At 42.6% G+C, this 23,704-nt stretch overlaps 1 protein-coding gene across 1 annotated transcript; it reads right to left on the reverse strand.

Annotated features, from left to right (window-relative positions):
- Positions 1-5,595: 5,595 nt before the first annotated feature.
- Positions 5,596-12,707, reverse strand: LOC311137566 (B-cadherin-like; the record flags this gene model as incomplete). Its single annotated transcript, XM_084172082.1, has 13 exons — positions 5,596-6,231; positions 6,464-6,688; positions 6,808-6,950; positions 7,160-7,401; positions 7,586-7,771; positions 7,936-8,064; positions 8,146-8,318; positions 8,455-8,599; positions 8,806-8,961; positions 9,049-9,189; positions 9,320-9,357; positions 12,196-12,438; positions 12,632-12,707. The coding sequence occupies 13 exons, from the start codon at positions 12,705-12,707 to the stop codon at positions 6,068-6,070; spliced, it is 2,061 nt and encodes a 686-aa protein (XP_084028208.1). The 3' UTR covers positions 5,596-6,067.
- Positions 12,708-23,704: the final 10,997 nt, after the last annotated feature.

Below are 23,704 nucleotides of genomic sequence, written 5' to 3' on the forward strand. Positions count from 1 at the left end.
ACCTTCACCTTCTTTTAATCCTGTTTGCAATTGTGTTTTACCATCTTTACTGAACCAATGTTATACTTCTGACGATGTACATGTAGATTGTTTGTCAATTATTGTTTTGTCAGGCACTGGTGAGGGCAGGAGTGCAGAGCCCTAAGGAAAAGGAGGAGAACACTCCCTGTCTGGAAAAGACTCAGGGTAATTACAGGAACACTCAAACTTAAAATTGTGCAAAGTCAACCATGGACACTAGCCCTTAAAGAAACAATAAGGCTGCATTTACTTGTCTTCTAACACAATCTTTCCATTCCCCTCTGTCTCCTCATAGGCTCGTGCCAGACCCTTTTGACCAATGAGCAGAGTCCAGTGGGTGTGGTTCTGTCTGTCAGGCATCTGGTTCTTCGGCGTGGGCTGGCTGTGGTCGTCATGCTGCTCAGCCTTGCAGTCTGAATCATCACCAACCAGCTGCTGACTGTCCTGCTGCCCGCCACGTCAGTCACCACTGTCATGTGATTGGTATGAAGAAATGGGTCCGGACCATACATTTGTCCACTTTGTGGGCTGTAGTACATATTTGCAGATTGAATGACGTGCATTTGCACAAAAAAAATCATACAAGCACCTCACAATTTTTGAGCGCGCTGATTGTGAACTGATTGATCACATCAGCAAATGTAATTTTGATTAACTTCTTTGCATTCTTTAGCAGTTCTAAATACACATTTATTACCACGATTTTTGTTTCAAATATTAATTCAAGTGTGATTCTTACAAAATATTGTTTGCAAATTATGCTGCATGTTACACGACTTCGTTATCATTTGCCCATTCTAGTCTATAACATGGACAAAGCATACATTTACATTTATGTCATTTAGCAGATGCTCTTATCCAGAGCGACTTACAAATTGGTGCATTCACCTTATAGCCAGTGGGATAACCACTTTACAATATGTTTTTATATATTTTTTAAAAAAAATGGGGGGTGGGGTAAGGGGGGGTAGAAGGATTACTTTATCCTATCCCAGGTATTCCTTAAAGAGGTGGGGTTTCAAGTGTCTCCGGAAGGTGATGAGTGACTCCGCTGTCCTGGCGTTGTGAGGGAGCTTGTTCCACCATTTGGGTGCCAGTTCAGCGAACAGTTTTGACTGGGCTGGGCGGGAACTGTGCTTCCGCAGAGGTAGGGGGGCCAGCAGGCCAGAGGTGGATGAACGAAATGCCCTCGTTTGGGTGTAGGGACTGATCAGAGCCTGAAGGTAAGGAGGTGCCGTTCCCCTCACAGCTCCATAGGCAAGCACCATGGTCTTGTAGCAGATGCGAGCTTCAACTGGAAGCCAGTGGAGTGTGCAGAGGAGCGGGGTGATGTGAGAGAACTTGGGAAGGTTGAACACCAGACGGGCTGCGGCATTCTGGATGAGTTGTAGGGGTTTAATGGCACAGGCAGGGAGCCCAGCCAACAGCGAGTTGCAGTAATCCAGACGGGAGATGACAAGTGCCTGGATTAGGACCTGTGCCGCTTCCTGTGTAAGGCAGGGTAGTACTCTCCGAATGTTGTAGAGCATGAACCTACAGGATCGGGTCACCGCCTTGATGTTAGCGGAGAACGACAGGGTGTTGTCCAGGGTCACTCAAAGGCTCTTTGCACTCTGGGAGGAGGACACAACGGAGTTGTCAACCGTGATGGCGAGATCATGGATGGGCAGTCCTTCCCCGGGAGGAAGAGCAGCTCCGTCTTGCCGAGGTTCAGCTTGAGGTGGTGATCCGTCATCCACACTGATATGTCTGCCAGACATGCAGAGATGCGATTCGCCACCTGGTTATCAGAAGGGGGAAAGGAGAAGATTAGTTGTGTGTCATCTGCGTAGCAATGATAGGAGAGGCCATGTGAGGATATGACAGAGCCAATTGACTTGGTGTATAGCGAGAATAGGAGAGGGCCTAGAACTGAGCCCTGGGGGACACCAGTGGTGAGAGCACGTGGTGCGGAGACAGATTCTCGCCACGCCACTTGGTAGGAGCGACCTGTCAGGTAGGACGCAATCCAAGAGTGAGCCGCGCCGGAGATGCCCAACTCGGAGAGGGTGGAGAGGAGGATCTGATGGTTCACAGTATCAAAGGCAGCAGACAGGTCTAGAAGGACAAGAGCAGAGGATAGAGAGTTAGCTTTAGCAGTGCGGAGAGCCTCCGTGACACAGAGAAGAGCAGTCTCAGTTGAATGACCAGTCTTGAAACCTGACTGGTTTGGATCAAGAAGGTCATTCTGAGAGAGATAGCAAGAGAGTTGGCTAAAGACGGCACGCTCAAGAGTTTTGGAGAGAAAAGAAAGAAGGGATACTGGTCTGTAGTTGTTGACATCGGAGGGATCGAGTGTAGGTTTTTTGAGAAGGGGTGCAACTCTCGCTCTCTTGAAGACGGAAGGGACATAGCCAGCGGTCAAGGATGAGTTGATGAGCGAGGTGAGGTAAGGGAGAAGGTCTCCAGAAATGGTCTGGAGAAGAGAGGAGGGGATAGGGTCAAGCGGGCAGGTTGTTGGGCGGCCGGCTGTCACAAGTCGCAAGATTTCATCTGGAGAGAGAGGGGAGAAAGAAGTCAAAGCATAGGGTAGGGCAGTGTGAGCAGGACCAGCAGTGTCATTTGACTTAACAAACGAGGATCGGATGTCGTCAACCTTCTTTTCAAAATGGTTGACGAAGTCGTCTACAGAGAGGGAGGAGGGGGGGAGGGGGAGGAGGATTCAGCAGGGAGGAGAAGGTGGCAAAGAGCTTCCTAGGGTTAGAGGCAGATGCTTGGAATTTAGAGTGGTAGAAAGTGGCTTTAGCAGCAGAAACAGAGGAAGAAAATGTAGAGAGGAGGGAGTGAAAATATGCCAGGTCCGCAGGGAGTCTAGTTTTCCTCCATTTCCGCTCGGCTGCCCGGAGCCCTGTTCTGTGAGCTCGCAATGAGTCGTCAAGCCACGGAGCAGGAGGGGAGGACCGAGCCGGCTGGGAGGATAGGGGACATAGAGAGTCAAAGGATGCAGAACGGGAGGAGAGGAGGGTTGAGGAGGCAGAATCAGGAGATTGGAGGGAGAAGAGCAGAGGGAAGAGATGATAGGATGGAAGAGGAGAGAGTAGCGGGAGAGAGAGAGCGAAGGTTGCGACGGCGCATTACCATCTGAGTAGGGGCAGAGTGAGTAGTGTTGGAGGAGAGCGAGAGAGAAAAGGATACAAAGTAGTGGTCGGAGACATGGAGGGGAGTTGCAGTGAGATTAGTAGAAGAACAGCATCTAGTAAAGATGAGGTCAAGCGTATTGCCTGCCTTGTGAGTAGGGGGGGACGGTGAGAGGGTGAGGTCAAAAGAGGAGAGGAGTGGAAAGAAGGAGGCAGAGAGAAATGAGTCAAAGGTAGACGTAGGGAGGTTAAAGTCACCCAGAACTGTGAGGGGTGAGCCATCCCCAGGAAAGGAACTTATCAAGGCGTCAAGCTCATTGATGAACTCTCCAAGGGAACCTGGAGGGCGATAAATGATAAGGATGTTAAGCTTGAATGGGCTAGTGACTGTGACAGCATGGAATTCAAATGAGGAGATAGACAGATGGGTCAGGGGAAAAAGAGAGAATGTACACTTGGGAGAGATGAGGATTCCTGTGCCACCACCCCGCTGATCAGATGCTCTCGGGGTATGCGAGAACACATGGTCAGACGAGGAGAGAGCAGTAGGAGTAGCAGTGTTTTCAGTGGTAATCCATGTTTCCGTCAGCGCCAAGAAGTCGAGGGACTGGAGGGTAGCATAGGCTGAGATGAACTCTGCCTTGTTGGCCGCAGAACGGCAGTTCCAGAGGCTGCCGGAGACCTGGAACTCTCGTGGGTCGTGCGTGCAGGGACCACCAGGTTAGAGTGGCAGCAGCCACGTGGTGTGAGGCGTTTGTATAGCCTGTGCGGAGAGGAGAAAACAGGGATAGACAGACGCATAGTTGACAGGCTACAGAAAATGGCTACAATAATGCAAAGGAGATCGGAATGAAATGAACTAAACATCTGGGAAAGCGAGAGAGCAGGGCCTCCCTCACTTACGTTACACTGAAACACCCAAATATAACTCTCCCAACTTCCACCTCAGAAACTATAATTGTTGTAAACTACAGCGGTTCAATGTTTTCTAGGAATAGACTAGCTTAGTTTATTCAGCTAGCTAACTTGGTACAGTATTCTTCCGTGAAAACCGTCCAGGGCACCGAATCCTATGACGCCACAGCCAACTAGCATGCCAGCCTCCAACAACACGGTTTAGCACCAATACTCGGCCACAACAAACCACCAGTGTGTCAACACGCCAAGCAGATAATTTGTGTCCTTGTCTAACGTATATTGAAAAGTATTAAATTTAATATTAACGTTGTGTAAAGTTCTGGGTTAGTCCCGACAGCTTGAGCGAGTCCGACGTCAACTTATTCAGCCAGTTAGTTAGCTAGAATAGTTAGCATACTAGCTAGCCATTGCTTTCTGCCAACGAAAAAAAACCTCCTCCCACGGCACGAACACACAGAGAGAGCCAAGCTAACGTAGTACACATTTGTATGCTATGTATTTACAACGTTTAAATATTTATCTCTGTTGGCCTCTTGATCTTTTTTTTTTTATTAGTCATTTGAAGACATTGAAGGGGTGATGATAGGTTTAACAGCCCATCATGTAGGCCTATATAGATGTATTTATAAATGTTTTTGTGAAAAAATTCTAACAAACAAAGAGGAAAATGTGTGGTGTGACAGGCTGGTGGACTCGCCTTGTATGCACAAGGTTCGCATCCAGCCAGGCCTCTCGGAAATTCGTTTTTAGCTTTTAAAGGGGCAATCAGCAGATGTTAAATACATTTTTGGACTTATGAATAAATGAACCTATCCATTGATTGTTGAAGAATATAACCTTTAAATACCTCATGAACTTATTTCAACTGTCGTACCCCATCAGAACCCAGAATATAAGATTGTTTTACTCCAATGTTTATTAACAAAGTAAATGTAAACAAACACTGTATAGCCTCAACATGGTTGAAACTATTATTTTGATACTGATTTTGTGTGCAGTTACTCCCTCTAGTGGCATTGACTTGCTGACCAGCAGGGTCCTCGCTTATCTTGAACCTATGATATTGGTGTTAATATTACCAAATGAAGAGCAATGGAGCTCCTTGTAAAATGCTGCTGAAATCTCTGAATATTTGAGGGGAATACCAGAAATAAATACATGGCTATGTTCTGAATGTTTGTAGATTCATTTGTAGAAAGCTTGTATAAAAGGGGGCTCACTTACAATTAGCTCAGTACAATTTACACATATTCCAGTTCAGCTTTCTAAATGAAACAGAAAATCAAGAAATATATCTGAATGTTCAGCTGGCTAACTTAATGATCCTGCTTTATGGAACAGCCAGGAGATTGGGAACTGATGTCCTACACAGTACACACAAAACAATAGGACATAAAACACTTCACTCCATGGTTCTGAAAGACTAAGCTATAGTAAAAGGCAAGAAGCAAATCAAGATTGTGTGTTGCATGGGAGAGCACTTAACCAATAGGAACGAGACGCAGGTTTCATTGTACAAAGTAGGAGCGAGACAAAAGCTGAGAATGAACCAAAAAGGCTTTATTCAATTTAGACTAGAAACAACATGCATAAAGCTCTCTGCAAGCATGCAAATGATCATGTTCTCCATGGAAATAAAAACCAAGCAACCTTCACAACAATGGTAAAATATATCAACAGTGCCCTAGGAAATATATTCAAACCCACATTTGCCTTTATATGTAAAAATGCATAAAATTATGCTTTTTTAAATGATGTACATAACTCACTCCAAACTTTAAAACATTTTGAATTAATTAAACAAAAAATCACATATTGACATGAGTAATTGCGACCCTTTGTCAATACTTTGATGGAAAAAGGATTGGCAAATTCAGCTGTGAATGTTTTGACTCATTTCTGACTTTGTGACATACCCCTGATGTCAAATAAAGTGACAACCTTTGCAAAACAAGCAATCCAGCTCTGCTAGCTATAAAAACGCTAAGAAAATGTCAAAATGTTCATCTATGTCAGGGTCTAACACAGAAATCCCCCCAGGTCATGCACCTGTCCTCATTCATGGTGACGTGAATGACATGGTCTTGGTTCAGCCCGCCAGCATCAGAGACCGTCAGATCAATGTAGAAGTTTCTCTGCTCCCTCATGGCCTTGAATGTCAATTCAACCACAGTTCCTGGGACAGGAGAAAAAGGGGACATATTTCAACCTTGAATGTGAAGAGTATGTTGATGTTGTCAAAAGAACATGCAGACAAAATGACATACTTGGTCTGTTGATATTATGAATAAAATTCAACAGACTAATGCAGAGTGAATATGTGAAAAGCAATGAACTGTGCACCTGCAGTGCAGTTTTGACACTAAAGGTTGCAAAACCATTAAAAGACATGTCCCCCTATTTCTCACCTGTTTTGTCCATTTGGGCAGTGCAATACATCTTGGACCCTTTCAGAAGTTCTACACTGAAGGGTTCAGCAAAGTCTGGGCCATCTCTGTCTGTCACCGCCAAACGCACTAGACGGGGGTCTTGGTTGCAGAGCTTCAACGGGGTGTCATCAATAGTCGGAGCATTGTCGTTTACATCTTCCAGTTCTATCAGAATGGTTCCAGTTGCAGTTGCAGGGATTTCATCTGATAACCCAAAGCAAGATACTTTTATCAAAAGGAGTAATGAAGAAGTCACAACTAAATTAACCTTGATCCCAGGCTGAAGCCTGCTGGTGAACGATATTACAACGAAATCAAAATACCACTTTCGATTGCGAGAATGAGAACTCTGTATTTGCCATCTTTGACAAAGGGAGATTCTCTGTCCAGAGGGTGTTTGGTTTTGATCATTCCAGTCTCGCTGTTGATGTCCAGCCATTTAGCAGGATCTCTGTACATGCGATACCTAGAACATACAGTATATTGAGTTAAAACATCGCCATTCACAAGTCTTCTTGAAATCTTAATGCATATGCATCTGATTGTACATCATCATAAAGTGCTTGTTATATAATTGAATTGACTTATCTGCATAATGTATCTCTCTCCATTTATATACCAGGGCCTCAACTCAATTTAATCAATTGCAGATAAAAGAAAGATTCATGAACTCACATGAGTTTATGTGCCATGATGTCTGGATCAATAGCTGCATACAGAACCAAGTCACTGTCCACTGGCAGGTGTTCAGATATGGAAACAACCTTTTCCACTGGGTCAAAGACAAGAGGTTCATTCAGATCCTCCACATTCACCTGGACTGTGGCAGTGGAGGTGGGCAGGCGGATGGCAAATGGGACCTCATTCTCCACAGTCACCAACAGGGTGTAGCGATTGTTCTTCTCAAAGTCAAGGGGCTAAACGGGAACGAGATACAGCTAGGTTCATGACACAATGACAAAAACATCAACAATTTTGTCAAATATTTGTATGGTTTGGCTTCTACGATGAAATTCAGACCTCGGTCAAATACATATTTGCTGTAACTCAGTTCCATTCACATACTCATCTGAAAAAAGAAACAAAAAACCAAGCAGGTACCTTGGCTGTAGTAATGATTCCTTCCAGTCTGCAAGGCCCGGTGTTAACAGTGAACAATCCACCTGGGTCTCCATCTACAATCCTGTACACTGTGGCCCAGTTGGAAGAGTGTGGCTCATCTCCATCAATCACTGGCATTTTGACCACCAGAGCATTCACTTTATTCTCTGGGACAGACACCGTGTTCTGAAAAGAAAATACATTTTGAGAACATGTGAGAAGATGTGTTGTATGCCATTTATCAAGTTCATCATATTTTCCTCAAGTCAGATCCTTCAATCAAAATATTTCCCTCTTTAAGTCACCTTTACTGTTTAATGATCAGGACTGTTTGCTGATTGTGCACTTACCGAAGACATCACAAATTGAGGAGCCATGTCATTGACGTCCGTTACCGTAATTATGGATTTTCCGAAAGATGTCAGACCATTTCCCACCATATCAACAGCTTGGATATCCAAGGTATATTTTGGAATTTTCTGGAAAATGACACCAGATGGAGCATATTGAGAAATGTAGCGGTTAAGTTAAAATTGCATGCTAGTAGTATAGCCACTAACCTCTCTGTCCAGTCCAGCAGCATTGACCCGAATCCAGCCTGTGACAGGGTTGATGACAAACATGTTGGGACTCGGCAGTTTAGGTTCTTGATTAATAATAGTGTATCTGACATCAGAATTGGCTGAGCCAGGCTCATCTGCATCGGTGGCTGTTACCTCCATGACCTCAAAGCCTGAGAAGAAAATATTTCAACATAATACATTATTTTCATGGATGACATCAAGAAAAAAAAAGATTGAATATTGATACATTACTTTTATCCTAAACCTCAGTTTATGATATCTGACTAAATGTTGACTGAGACACACCTGGTAGGTATGCTTCAGGGACACTCCCTGTAAAAGGATCTTGGGTGAATACCGGCTTGTTGTCATTCATATCAATTACTGTAACAATAATCTCCATGGGTTCTTCTGCTCTACCCGAACCAACTGCAAAAGCATGAGCCACAAGCTAAAGGGGAAAATATATAATCATTTAATCAAAATAACACATGCATTCTAATTTCTATAATTCAAAAGACAAAACACAAACAGACATTACCATATATTTGTCTTGTTTACAAACATTACCAGATATTTGTCTTGTTTACAAACATTACCATATATTTGTCTTGTTTACAAACATTAACATATATTTGTCTTGTTTACAAACTTTACTGGATATTGGTCTTGTCTCTCTCTGTCCAAAGGCTGGGTCACATAGAGAACCCCAGAGTTTTTGTCCACAGTGAACAGTCCCACAGGGGGTTGATCTGCTCCACTACCCGTGATGCTGTACTGGATCTTCAACTCTTTATCATAGTTGGACCTGATCTGAATGTAAATATTAACAATGTTAAAACCAGAGCAAAATCCTGAACCAACCATATTTCCTGCCAACATAAACCTACAATCACTCACCTGCACCATATTCTTGGGGAAGGGGCCTCTGTCGTTCTCTGGGAAGTTAATGGGAGGAATGACCCAATCCCTTTTCCTTCTCACCAGACCTACCAAAGACTTAGGAAACTCCAGAACTGGAAGACTTGCAGGATATTTAGGCTGTCAGAAAAATATATTTACAAATTAGAAAAATAAGACCACCCCTATGGCACTTATGCAGATGGATGACAACAATGATTAGTTATTGAGGAATGAAACGGACACTAAGTTGTAAGATCCACATTCTCACCTGAGAGACAATGCCAGCATCCTCATGCCCGAAACCCTCTGTGAGGAGATCAAATTAATATTAACACTTAAAGCAAACAATGCCACTACAGTATGTTGCTACTACTCTGCATAATGCATATTAAAATGATCTTGATTTGACAAATCTAATTTTTTTGCCAATATTCTAAACAGTAAAATAAGTCACCCTCAGTTTCTTCCCCTCCTGTCAGTGGATAGTCAAAGCCATTGCCTGACTTTAAAGTCTCAGACATTCTCCCCAGGGCCCAACCCTGAGGTTTGAAGGAAAACAAATATTGTAAAACATGATCTACACTTCCCTCCATATGTTATTGTACAGTGAAGTTAAACGTTTTTATTTGGCTCTACACTCCAGCCTTTTACATTTGAGAGATAATGTTTAATATTAAGCAACAGTACAGAATGGCAGCTTTTATTTGAGGATATTTTCATACACATCTGTTCCACCATTTAAAAATGAAAGCACTTTATGTATCTAGTCCCTCCATTTGAAGAAGTCATAAGTATTTGGACAAATTCCCTTATAGTGAATTAAAGCAGTCAAAGTGACACTACAAACTTGATGGATGAATTTGAGGTGTCTTTTGGATAATGTTTTGCCCAATAGGAACTGAAAAATATGGCTAGGTTGTAGAATCGAAAGATCATTTAAATACGTGGGTGCTGGTTTTAGGCCGGTAGCAACCACCACAGGGTGTCCATCCAGAACACGAGGAACCAACATTTCAGTTTCAGGGGGTTTAATAAATGATCCACACACACACACACACACACACACACACACACACACATCCAACACCACTCTGAAACTAATTATGTCTGACAAGGATTGTGGTTCTGAAAACAGAGGTAAAACTTAGACTATAGCACTGATATGCTTAAAATGACTAACAAGCTAGAACAGGCTTGTGTATTAAAGAATGGGCTATACACTGTAGCAGGAAATGTGTGTTCACATGGCAATAACCAACAGAGGCTATGGAACTTGTAGACATGGTAAACTTAGTAAATATACTAATGTAAACAGTGCAGTATTTTAAGTACAGTGGGGGAAAAAAGTATTTAGTCAGCCACCAATTGTGCATGTTCTCCCACTTAAAAAGATGAGAGAGGTCTGTAATTTTCATCATAGGTACACGTCAACTATGACAGACAAATCCAGAAAATCACATTGTAGGATTTTTAATGAATTTATTTGCAAATTATGGTGGAAAATAAGTATTTGGTCACCTACAAACAAGCAAGATTTCTGGCTCTCACAGACCTGTAACTTCTTCTTTAAGAGGCTCCTCTGTCCTCCACTCGTTACCTGTATTAATGGCACCTGTTTGAACTTGTTATCAGTATAAAAGACACCTGTCCACAACCTCAAACAGTCACACTCCAAACTCCACTATTGCCAAGACCAAAGAGCTGTCAAAGGACACCAGAAACAAAATTGTAGACCTGCACCAGGCTGTGAAGACTGAATCTGCAATAGGTAAGCAGCTTGGTTTGAAGAAATCAACTGTGGGAGCAATTATTAGGAAATGGAAGACATACAAGACCACTGATAATCTCCCTCGATCTGGGGCTCCACGCAAGATCTCACCCCGTGGGGTCAAAATGATCACAAGAACGGTGAGCAAAAATCCCAGAACCACACGGGGGGACCTAATGAATGACCTGCAGAGAGCTGGGACCAAAGTAACAAAGCCTACCATCAGTAACACACTACGCCGCCAGGGACTCAAATCCTGCAGTGCCAGACGTGTCCCCCTGCTTAAGCCAGTACATGTCCAGGCCCGTCTGAAGTTTGCTAGTGTGCATTTGGATGATCCAGAAGAGGATTGGGAGAATGTCATATGGTCAGATGAAACCAAAATAGAACTTTTTGGTAAAAACTCAACTCGTCGTGTTTGGAGGACAAAGAATGCTGAGTTGCATCCAAAGAACACCATACCTACTGTGAAGCATGGGGGTGGAAACATCATGCTTTGGGGCTGTTTTTCTGCAAAGGGACCAGGACGACTGATCCGTGTAAAGGAAAGAATGAATGGGGCCATGTATCGTGAGATTTTGAGTGAAAACCTCCTTCCATCAGCAAGGGCATTGAAGATGAAACGTGGCTGGGTCTTTCAGCATGACAATGATCCCAAACACACCGCCCGGGCAACGAAGGAGTGGCTTCGTAAGAAGCATTTCAAGGTCCTGGAGTGGCCTAGCCAGTCTCCAGATCTCAACCCCATAGAAAATCTTTGGAGGGAGTTGAATGTCCGTGTTGCCCAGCGAAAGCACCAAAACATCACTGCTCTAGAGGAGATCTGCATGGAGGAATGGGCCAAAATACCAGCAACAGTGTGTGAAAACCTTGTGAAGACTTACAGAAAACGTTTGACCTGTGTCATTGCCAACAAAGGGTATATAACAAAGTATTGAGAAACTTTTGTTATTGACCAAATACTTATTATCCACCATAATTTGCAAATAAATTCATTAAAAATCCTAAAATGTGATTTTCTGGATTTTTTTTTCTCATTTTGTCTGTCATAGTTGACGTGTACCTATGATGAAAATTACTAAATACTTTTTTTCCCCACTGTACATCTACACAACACCAGCACACCCCTTTCCTGCAGTCAAATGGCCAAATCGCCCTCTAGTGGCCTCATGGTTGGAATGTTAATATTTTTCATTATTTCACAATGAATAAAACATGTTTCTGTATAAAACGGTTTTGTTATATTTCAGTCTTCTGTGATGTATATAAAGCGTAATATTGGTGAACAGGGAACTGAGGGCTAAGATGCTCTGGACCTACTGGGACTATAGGGGCTATAGACTGAGGACCTAGTAGGACAGAGGGTGAGGTGTCACCTACGACAGGATACTGAACACCTCGGTGAGGAGGGTCCTCCACGGGGACGTCAGGCGGGTCTTCCACGGGGACTTCAGGTGGGTCTTCCACGGGGACGTCAGGCGGGTCTTCCATGGGGACGTCAGGCGTGTCTTCCACGGGGACGTCAGGCGGGTCTTCCACAGGGACATCAGGCGGGTCTTCCACGGGGACATCAGGCGGGTCTTCCACGGGGACGTCAGGCGGGTCTCCTAAGGCAGGAACTAGCAGGACACAGTTCAGAGGGGCTAGCATAAACCACAAGACTTGGACAGGCAGGTCACACTAGGCAGGGGCTGACAGGGCCTGGACAGCAGGCATGGACCAAGCCACTGCAGCAGAGATTGGATGGGGCTCCCAGGGCGTCTTTGGACAGCAGCAGGCTGTATGTCAAAGGTTGGACTAGTTGGTTCCCACCAGACAGGGACCGGAGAGGTCTGAGTGGCAGGGCTGGACTTGTCGCCTTCTGCGGCTGCAAGCAGGACTCCCGCATTATGGACCAGCTGACATTCGGAGGCATTGGTTGGAGCACAGTGGTAGGGTGCTCTCCCAGGGTGAGCTCAGGTAGCTCCACTGTTCATAGATAAGGCTGTAGGTCTTCCTGCTCCCAATCGGACAGGGAGGTGTGGATTGATCTTGGGTACAGAAAAGGGGTCAGCAGAATCTCTTTCGCTGAAGACAGCGACGGCACCACTGTGGGAACCATTTGAGACTGCGGCAGTAGCTTGTTGGAGCACGGTGGGGTGCTCCCCCAGGGTGAGCTCAGGTATCTCCTCTGTTCCTGGAGGAGACTGTGGAACCACTGTGGAGACGATTTGAGACTCCGTGGAAGGAGCTGGATGAAGCACAGAGGTGGGAGTGGCAAGCTGAGGCTCCATGGCAGGAGCGAGTGTAGTAGGCCCACTATTATCTTGAACTCCATGGTCAGCGCAGGCTAGATCTTCACGGCTAGGGTCGGCTGGAGCACAGTGGTGGGGTGATCCGCCAGGGTGAGCTCTGGTAGCTCCTCAGCCCTGGAGAAAGATGTAGCACCAATGTGAGGGAGTCCATAGCAAGGGTTGGATCCGAGACCAGGGCTGATGATGAAGCTGATGTGGAAGGGCGTAGCTTCTCAAGCATCTTCTGATGTCTGGCTTCGCGGAGTTGGCCGTGTTGGCGCCGCAGAACCTCATTCTGGCGCTTCTGTTGTAGTATCTGTTGCATGACAATCTCTGAGATGATGTCATGTTTTTGGGCAGCTTGGTGGCCCAGGTCCCTGTTCTCCCCGTCTAAGACACCTTTCAGTTGTAAGAGGAGAGAATTGTTGAAGGCCTGGCTGAGACGGTCAAGTGACAACTTGCAGTGTCCATCAGGTAAGTACTGGCGATGGTGGTCAGGTGGATAGTAGGAACCTTCCATCTTTCTGACTGTTTCAATGAGCTCACCTATCTCGTCACGCTGGCTGTGAGAACACACTGCGTCCTCTCCGGTTGTCACTGGCAGTCCACGCTCAGGTCAACGATGAACCCGGTGATCTCTGGTCGAGGTTCGACACTGATCCTCAGGATTTCTGGTCGAGGTTCTATGCTTATCTTGGTGATCTCTGTTCGAGGTTAGCCTTAGGTGGGAACCCGGTGAATTTGCAACCGATGAAAAGGCTGAGGCTCTGTCCTCTATTCTGCTGGTCAGCCTGGGTGGGGACTTGGACCGGTGATGAGTCGTTGAAGGGGAAGATGGCCATTTTGAATGCAGAATGTCTCGAGTGCTCAAGAGAACCCTCTAGCTGCTCTCCCTCGTAGGAGTGGTATGTGGATGTGTGTGGTAGTCTGTTCCTTGACTCGTATCCAAGCCATAATTATCAAGAGATTGTGGCAGGTGAGCTGGTCGGCGAGGATGGATGACATCTTATGGAGGATCTTCTCTGTTAACTGGCATCCTTGGGCTGTAGCAGTTACTGGATCAGGCTCAAAAGGACCATGAAAAATAGGTGGGAAACGTAGGTGCTGGTTTTAGGCCGGTAGCAACCACCACAGGGTGTCCATCCAGAACACGAGGAAACAGTATTTCAGTTTCAAGAGGTTTAATTAATTATCCACACTCACAAATCCAACACCACTCTGACAGTAATTGTGTCTAACAATGATTGTGGTTCTGAAAACAAAGAGGTAAAACTTAGACTATAGCACTGATATGCATGACATGACTAACAAGTTAGAACAGGCTTGTATTTAACAGCACAGGCTATACCACTGTAGCAGGAAATGTGTGTTCACATGGCACTAACCAACACAGGCTATGGAACTTGTAGAAATAGTAAATATACTAATGTAAACAATGCAGTATTGTAAATAAGTCTACACAACATTAACACATTAAACATGAGCGATATACACAGAAAATTGCATAGCAGCACACGTGGGAAATTCGGTTAATCGATAACAGGAATGCTAAATACTAATGCATTCTGAATGGAAATTACAGAGGCACAAGGATCATACCCCCCAAAAAATGCTTATCTATCCTGTTATTGATGAGAGGTTAGCATGTTTTGTTGTAGCCTCTGAAAGGCACCTTACTCATCATTATTCATGATTTATTCATGATTTTTCTTAATCATGAATATGGTCCTCTGTAGCTCAGCTGGTAGAGCACGGCGCTTGTAACGCCAAGGTAGTGGGTTTGATCCCCGGGACCACCCATACACAAAAATGTATGCACGCATGACTGTAAGTCGCTTTGGATAAAAGATTCTGCTAAATGGCATATTATGGCATTATCATGACTTATTTTGAAATGTTCAGAAACATCTTAGAAGGAAATTCCAGTCACCATTTACCGTTCAGTTCCTATTATGCAAAACATAACCCAAAACACAACAAAAACAAACTGCAAACGCATCCAACAAATTTGAAGAGTCTCAAGCTTGATGTAGTCATTGAGTGCAAGGAATATGGGACCAAATAATAAACCTTTGACTACTTTGATACACTATAAGTGAATTTGCCCAAGTACTTATGACTTGCTCACATGGCGGGGACTAGTCAAATAAAGTGCTTTCTGTTCTAAACTGTAAAACAGATGTGTATAAAAGAAAAACTCAAATAAAAGGTGACATTCTGTACTGTCGCCTCATATGACACATTTGATCTCAAATCCAAAATGCTGTAGTATAGAGCCTAATTTAAATTGTATATTTAATGTCCAAAAACACATGTAGGGGAGTGTACTTCACATGTCACGCCAAAGAGGTACAGTACAGTGCCTCGCAAAAGTATTCATCCCCCTTGCCTTTTTTCCTATTTTGTTGCATTACACCTGTTATTGAAATTGATTTTTTTGGTGATTTCATGTAATGGACATAAACAAAATAGTCCAAATTGGTGAAGTGAAATGAAAAAAAATTACTTGTTTCAAAAAATGCTAAAAAATAAATAACGTAAAAGTGGTGAGTGCATATGTATTCACCCCCTTTGCTATGAAGCCCCTAAATAAGATCTGGTGCAACCAATTACCTTCAGAAGTCACATAATTAGTTAAATAAAGTCCATCTGTGTGCAATCTAAGTGTCACAGGATCTGTCAAATGATCTCAGTATATATACACACCTGTTCTGAAAGGCCCCAGAGTCTGCAACACCACTACGCACCACCAGGCAAGCGGCACTATGAAGACCAAGGAGCTCTCCAAACAGGTCAGGGACAAAGTTATGGAGAAGTACAGATCAGGGTTGGGTTATAAAAAAATATCAGAAACTTTGAACATCCCACGGAGCACCATTAAATCCATTATTAAACAATGGAAAGAATTTGGCACAACAAACCTGCCAAGAGAGGGCCACCCACCAAAACTCACGGCCCAGGCAAGGAGGGCATTAATCAGAGAGGCAACAAAGAGACCAAAGATAACCCTGAAGGAGCTGCAAAGCTCCACAGCGGAGATTGGGGTATCTGTCCATAGGACCACTTTAAGCCGTACACTACACAGAGCTGGGCTTTACAAAAGAGTGGCCAGAAAAAAGCCATTGCTTAAAGAAAAAAATAAGCAAACATGTTTGGTGTTCGCCAAAAGCCATTTGGGAGACTCCCCAAACATATGGAAGAAGGTACTCTGGTCAGATGAGACTAAAATTGAGCTTTTTGGCCATCAAGGAATACGCTATGTCTGGCACAAACCCAACACCTCTCATCATCCCTAGAACACCGATGTTTTTCCATCGGCAGGGACTGGGAAACTGGTCAGAATTGAAGGAATGATGGATGGCGCCAAATACAGGGAAATTCTTGAGGGAAACCTGTTTCAGTCTTCCAGAGATTTGAGACTGGGACGGAGGTTCACCTTCCAGCAGGACAATGACCCTAAGCATACTGCTAAAGAGACATTTGAGTGGTTTAAGGGGAAACATTTAAATGTCTTGGAATGGCCTAGTCAAAGCCCAGACCTCAATCCAATTGAGAATCGGTGGTATGACTTAAAGATTGCTGTACACCAGCGGAACCCATCCAACTTGAAGGAGCTGGAGCAGTTTTGCCTTGAAGAATGGCCAAAAATCCCACTGGCTAGATGTGCCAAGCTTATAGAGACATACCCCGAAAGACAAGCAGCTGTAATTGCTGCAAAAGGTGGCTCTACAAAGTATTGACTTTGGGGGGGTGAATAGTTATGCACACTCAAGTTTTCTGTTTTTTTGTCTTATTTCTTGTTCGTTTCACAAAAAAAAATATTTTGCATCTTCAAAGTGGTAGGCATGTTGTGTAAATCAAATTATACAAACCCCAAAAAAATGCCAAGGGGGGTGAATACTTTCGCAAGCCACTGTATATGATATCATATGCATGCATCTTCATATTTATAAATGTTGTTGTATATAAGTATATAAGCACAAGATATTGGATCATGCACTTGCGTGCCCCACATTCAGAAAAGAGTAAGAACTTAACAACATATCTTATTAAGCAAAACAGTCTTTTCATTTTTTGATTTGACATTCTAGTGAACATTAAAATATAGACCTATTCAATAATCAAATTTAGCCAGAGCTCACCCAGATCAAGAAGATGGTGATGTGAGATGCCATCGGTCGGAATAATAGTAATTTCAACAACTGATCAATATTAAAAACATGACAAAATAACTCAATTTGGCTAAAGTGACACTTCTCATCAACCAGTTTTGTATTCAGTGTCAGTTTGTCACGCCACAACTTCCTGATCGAGACTAGAAGTGACACTCTTCAAAAGACCACCACATGGTTATGAAGAATGGATGCATGGACTGAAAGATATATTGCAAAACTATCACTACCACAGTATTGAAAACTAGTTAAGTGTTATAAACAAGGCCTCAGGTCTATAAACTAATTCCTGGACAAGCAGGCAGATGAAGGGCCATGATCAGTAGGGCACAACAATGTTTTGAAACAAAAAGCAAAAATGACACTGTCCTGCAGTCTAGGTAAAAACAAATGACCAAGAGAGTAGACACATCTGTTGTGCATGTTTGCAGATTCAAGGGTTGTGTGGTAGTCACAGCCCACTGGGTACACCACCCAATTACAACGGGGATAATTGGGAAACATTTTGGTTGAGATGTTGATCAATGCGATTACAACCTAAATTCACCCACTCAAAAAGACAGCCAAAAGTTAGTTACATTTCCAATGTGTTATCACTATGCTTTCAACCATTTTTAAAAGCACAACCAAATTCCAATGGAAAAACAATGTCAGATTTTTGGTTCAGTTGTCACCCAAATGTCTATCACTGCGCTTTCAAACATTTTAAAAGTACAACTGTGCATGTGCAGGCCGTCAAATCAAAGGCAGTCCTTTGAAAACATGTCAGTTTGTCACTTTCACAAGGTTGGAGTAATAACATGTTCAACTACTTAAGACATTTGCTCAAATCTAGGTTGTGCCTTTAGATTGAGAAAAATTAACAATGAAGGTAGAATTTTTCACCTCTCTCATTGACTTCTCAAACCCCAAACCCGAAACCCCAAACCCCGGCCTGGTCTGCTTTGTCTGTTGCACAAGCGTTCCCGGAAGTCTCGCGATGTTGCTCCTCTGGGTTTAGAAACTGTGGGGTAGCTGTATATAGATCAATTCTCCAGAAGGAGTGTCACGCCCTGGCTCTGGGGACACTTGTATGTTGAGCCAGGGTGTGAGTTTCCTTTGGGTATTCTAGTTGTTGAATTTCTATGTTGGCGAGAGTGGTTCTCAATCAGAGGCAACGAGTGTCAGCTGTTGCTGGTTGTCTCTGATTGGGAACCACATTTAGACAGGCTGTTTTCCCACAGTGGTTGTGGGATCTTGTTCCTTTTGGTTTGTACCGTAGGACTGCACGTATCGTTTGTTGTTTTGTTCGGGTGATTACTCTATTAAATAAAATATGTTCACCTTTAACGCTGCGCCTTGGTCCTCTGTTCCCGACGATCGTGACAAGGAGTTGCTGCCCAGACTATTGTTTTTTTTCTGATAGTGGATATAAAGCTGAAGATCTGACGTTGTCTTAAAGAAACAAATTCAACATATTTTATTCAAGGGTTGTCTATGTTGAAATTTGGCTATCATGACGACATGAACCTTTAATTGAAATTCCACGCTGATTACTTTTTTTTAAATCCAATGTATTTTCCACGTCACAATATGTTGACAAATTACATTGAAACAAGGTTGATTCAACCAGTTTGTGGCCAGTGGGAGGTTTCATTATACAGACTGGAGGTGACAAAGATGGCTACGAACCAAAACACTTCATTCAAATTAGAATAAAAACAACAGTTTTACCCTCTCCATTTAAGAGTCCGGTTTGAATATTCAGAAAATGCATCTTGTTCTCAAAAATTATCACTGACAATGTTGACTTTGTTAAAGAAAGGTTTCCATCATGTGGCTTTTTTGTGTTATTCAGCTCATTTACCATTTTGAGGAAGTAAAAAGAGCTGTAATTTTAACTATTCAAACTGGCCTCTCATTTTTCTATCTGTTAAACTCTGATGAAGTCTACAGGCCGAAACACATTGGTTTTAATATTACAGAAGCATTATCAACTTCCACTGTCCTCAAAGACTTGCTGTATTTCAATTTCCTCTTAACTATTCAAACTGCACTCTTAGAAACAAAGGTTCTGGATAGAACCAAAAATGGTTCTATGCTTGCTTCATATATGGCACCATTAAGGTTCTGAACCCAAATTGGTTCCATATAGAAACCTATATGGAACAAATGTTGGTTCAGTAAAGAAGAACCCCTGGGTATCTCAAAGAACCCTACAAAAGGGCTCTATATAGAAACTTTAGGGGTGCCATATATGAAACAAGCAATAGAAGCCTTTTTGGTTATTTTTAAGTGTGGGAAATAGTTTTATGTCCATGCCAATTTTCCTGAACTAGCTAACTATATGGGATGGCACTTGGGATCTACTCTCTCTAACACTCATATCAGGTCCAATGGAGATGAAATACTGTAGAATTGATATAGAATCTCTGTGCACTCTAAAAATAAAAGGTTCCTGGAATATCCTTTAGGGGTTCTTCAAATTGAAACTCTGGGGGAACCGCTATAAATTCTTCAAATAACCCCTTTTAATGGATCCTCGAAGAACCTTTTGAAGAATCTTTTGGGATTAATTTTTTAACTACCACCCTCCCAGTGGAGGCTGGTGACTTGAAAAAATGAGGAGCATGGGAGGCCCACGGTACAGGCGCAGAACGCACGGAGACGTCAAAGTGTGTTTCGAAAATCGTCAAAGAGTAATTATTTTAACCTAAAGCATTTAATAAAGATTTTTGCATCTTCAAAGTGGTAGGCATGTTGTGTAAATCTAATTATACAAACCCCCAAAAAATGCCAAGGGGGGTGAATACTTTCGCAAGCCACTGTATATGATATCATATGCATGCATCTTCATATTTATAAATGTTGTTGTATATAAGTATATAAGCACAAGATATTGGATCATGCACTTGCGTGCCCCACATTCAGAAAAGAGTAAGAACTTAACAACATATCTTATTAAGCAAAACAGTCTTTTCATTTTTTGATTTGACATTCTAGTGAACATTAAAATATAGACCTATTCAATAATCAAATTTAGCCAGAGCTCACCCAGATCAAGAAGATGGTGATGTGAGATGCCATCGGTCGGAATAATAATAATTTCAACAACTGATCAATATTAAAAACATGACAAAATAACTCAATTTGGCTAAAGTGACACTTCTCATCAACCAGTTTTGTATTCAGTGTCAGTTTGTCACGCCACAACTTCCTGATCGAGACTAGAAGTGACACTCTTCAAAAGACCACCACATGGTTATGAAGAATGGATGCATGGACTGAAAGATATATTGCAAAACTATCACTACCACAGTATTGAAAACTAGTTAAGTGTTATAAACAAGGCCTCAGGTCTATAAACTAATGACTGGACAAGCAGGCAGATGAAGGGCCATGATCAGTAGGGCACAACAATGTTTTGAAACAAAAAGCAAAAATGACACTGTCCTGCAGTCTAGGTAAAAACAAATGACCAAGAGAGTAGACACATCTGTTGTGCATGTTTGCAGATTCAAGAGTTATGTGGTAGTCACAGCCCACTGGGTACACCACCCAATTACAACGGGGATCATTGGGAAACATTTTGGTTGAGATGTTGATCAATGCGATTATAACCTAAATTCACCCACTCAAAAAGACAGCCAAAAGTTAGTTACATTTCCAATGTGTTATCACTATGCTTTCAACCATTTTTAAAAGCACAACCAAATTCCAATGGAAAAACAATGTCAGAGTTTTGGTTCAGTTGTCACCCAAATGTCTATCACTGCGCTTTCAAACATTTTAAAAGTACAACTGTGCATGTGCAGGCCGTCAAATCAAAGGCAGTCCTTTGAAAACATGTCAGTTTGTCACTTTCACAAGGTTGGAGTAATAACATGTTCAACTACTTAAGACATTTGCTCAAATCTAGGTTGTGCCTTTAGATTGAGAAAAATTAACAATGAAGGAAGAATTTTTCACCTCTCTCATTGACTTCTCAAACCCCAAACCCCAAACCCCGGCCTGGTCTGCTTTGTCTGTTGCACAAGCGTTCCCGGAAGTCTCGCGATGTTGCTCCTCTGGGTTTAGAAACTGTGGGGTAGCTGTATATACAGTGAGCTCCATAATTCACTGGACAGTGACCATTCTTTTGTTATTTTGGTTCTGTACTCTAGCACTTTGAGTTTGAAAGGATACAATGACAATGAGGGTGAAGTGCAGACTGTCAGCTTTAATTTGAGGGTATTTTCATACATATCGGATGAACCGTTTACGAATTATAGAAGCTTTTGTACATGGTCCCCCCCCATTTTCGGGCATCAAAAATCATTGGACAGTTTAACATAATGTAGAATAAAGTAATCATTGTTAATATTTGGTCGCATATCCTTTGCATGCAATGACTGCTTGAAGTCTGCGATGCATTGACATCACCAGACGCTGGGTATCTTCCCTGGTGATGCTCTGCCAGGCCTGTACTGCAGCCATCTTCAGTTCCTGCTTATTTTGGGGACTTATTGCCTTCAGTCTCCTCTTCAGCATGTAAAATGCATGTTCAATTGGATTCAGATCCGGTGATTGACTCGGCCAGTCAAGGATTTTCCACTTTTTGGCCATCAAAAACCCCTTTGTTGCTCTAGCAGTATGTTTAGGGTCATTGTCTTGTTGCATGATGAAGTGCCGTCCAATGAGTTTGGAGGCATTTGGTTTTATCTGAGCAGATAAAATATTTCTATAGACTTCAGAATTCATTGTTCTACTTCTGTCTGCAGTCACATCATCGATGAAGACAAGTGAGCCTGTTCCACTGGCAGCCATACAGGCCCAAGCCATAACACCCCCTCCACCATGTTTCACGGATGAGGTGGTATGCTTTGGATCATGGGCATTTCTTTTTTTTCTCCACACTTTCCTCTTTCCATCACTCTGGTACATGTTAATCTTTGTCTCATCTGTCCACAATACTTTTTTCCAGAACTCTTGGGGCTCTTTTAGGTGCTTTTTAGCAAACTGTAATCTCGCCTTTCTGTTCTTCAGGCTTATCAGTGGTTTGCATCTTGTAGTGTACCCTCTGTAGTCCTGCTGGTGTAGTCTTCTACGTATGGTAGACTTTGACACATCTACACCTGCATCCAGGAGAGTGTTTTTGATCTGTTGGGCTGTTGTCAGGGGGGTTTTCTTCACCATAGAGAGTATTCTCCGGTCATCCACTACAGTGGTCTTCCTCGGTCTACCGGGTCTTTTGACATAATTGAGTTCACCGGTTGTTTTTTTCTTGTTAATGATGAACCAAACTGTTGACTTGGGCATGGCCAGGGTTTTTGCAATGTTCCTGATTGATTGATTTTCATTTCTGAGCCTTATGACGGCCAGCTTCATTTGCATCGACACTGCTGTCTTCCTCATGTTGTCACACCACAACAACAACCTCCAAAGGCAATAGCAAAGTCTAGAATCAATGCTATTCATCAACAGCTCTCCTGCATTCACTAACGACACAAATGAATACACCTGCCTAACGACACACATCTGTGAAGCCAATTTAACAAATACTTGTAGTACCTTAAAATGGGGGGACCATGTATAAAAGGTGCTATCATTTCTAAACAGTTCATCCGATATATATGAAAATACCCTCAAATTAAAGCTGACAGTCTGCACTTCACCCTCATTGTCATTGTATCCTTTCAAACTCAAAGTGCTAGAGTACAGAACCAAAATAACAAAACAATTGTCACTGTCCAATGAATTATGGAGCTCACTGTAGATCAATTCTCCAGAAGGAGTTGCTGCCCAGACTATTGTTTTTTTTTCTGATAGTGGATATAAAGCTGAAGATCTGACGTTGTCTTAAAGAAACAAATTCAACATATTTTATTCAAGGGTTGTCTATGTTGAAATTTGGCTATCATGACGACATGAACCTTTAATTGAAATTCCACGCTGATTACTTTTTTTTTTTTATCCAATGTATTTTCCACGTCACAATATGTTGACAAATTACGTTGAAACAAGGTTGATTCAACCAGTTTGTGGCCAGTGGGAGGTTTCATTATACAGACTGGAGGTGACAAAGATGGCTACGAACCAAAACACTTCATTCAAATTAGAATAAAAACAACAGTTTTACCCTCTCCATTTAAGAGTCCGGTTTGAATATTCAGAAAATGCATCTTGTTCTCAAAAATTATCACTGACAATGTTGACTTTGTTAAAGAAAGGTTTCCATCATGTGGCTTTTTTGTGTTATTCAGCTCATTTACCATTTTGAGGAAGTAAAAAGAGCTGTAATTTTAACTATTCAAACTGGCCTCTCATTTTTCTATCTGTTAAACTTAAACTCTGATGAAGTCTACAGGCCGAAACACATTGGTTTTAATATTACAGAAGCATTATCAACTTCCACTGTCCTCAAAGACTTGCTGTATTTCAATTTCCTCTTAACTATTCAAACTGCACTCTTAGAAACAAAG

Source organism: Coregonus lavaretus (assembly GCF_964263955.1).
Source record: "Coregonus lavaretus genome assembly, chromosome: 11".
Taxonomy (NCBI): Eukaryota; Metazoa; Chordata; class Actinopteri; order Salmoniformes; family Salmonidae; genus Coregonus; species Coregonus lavaretus.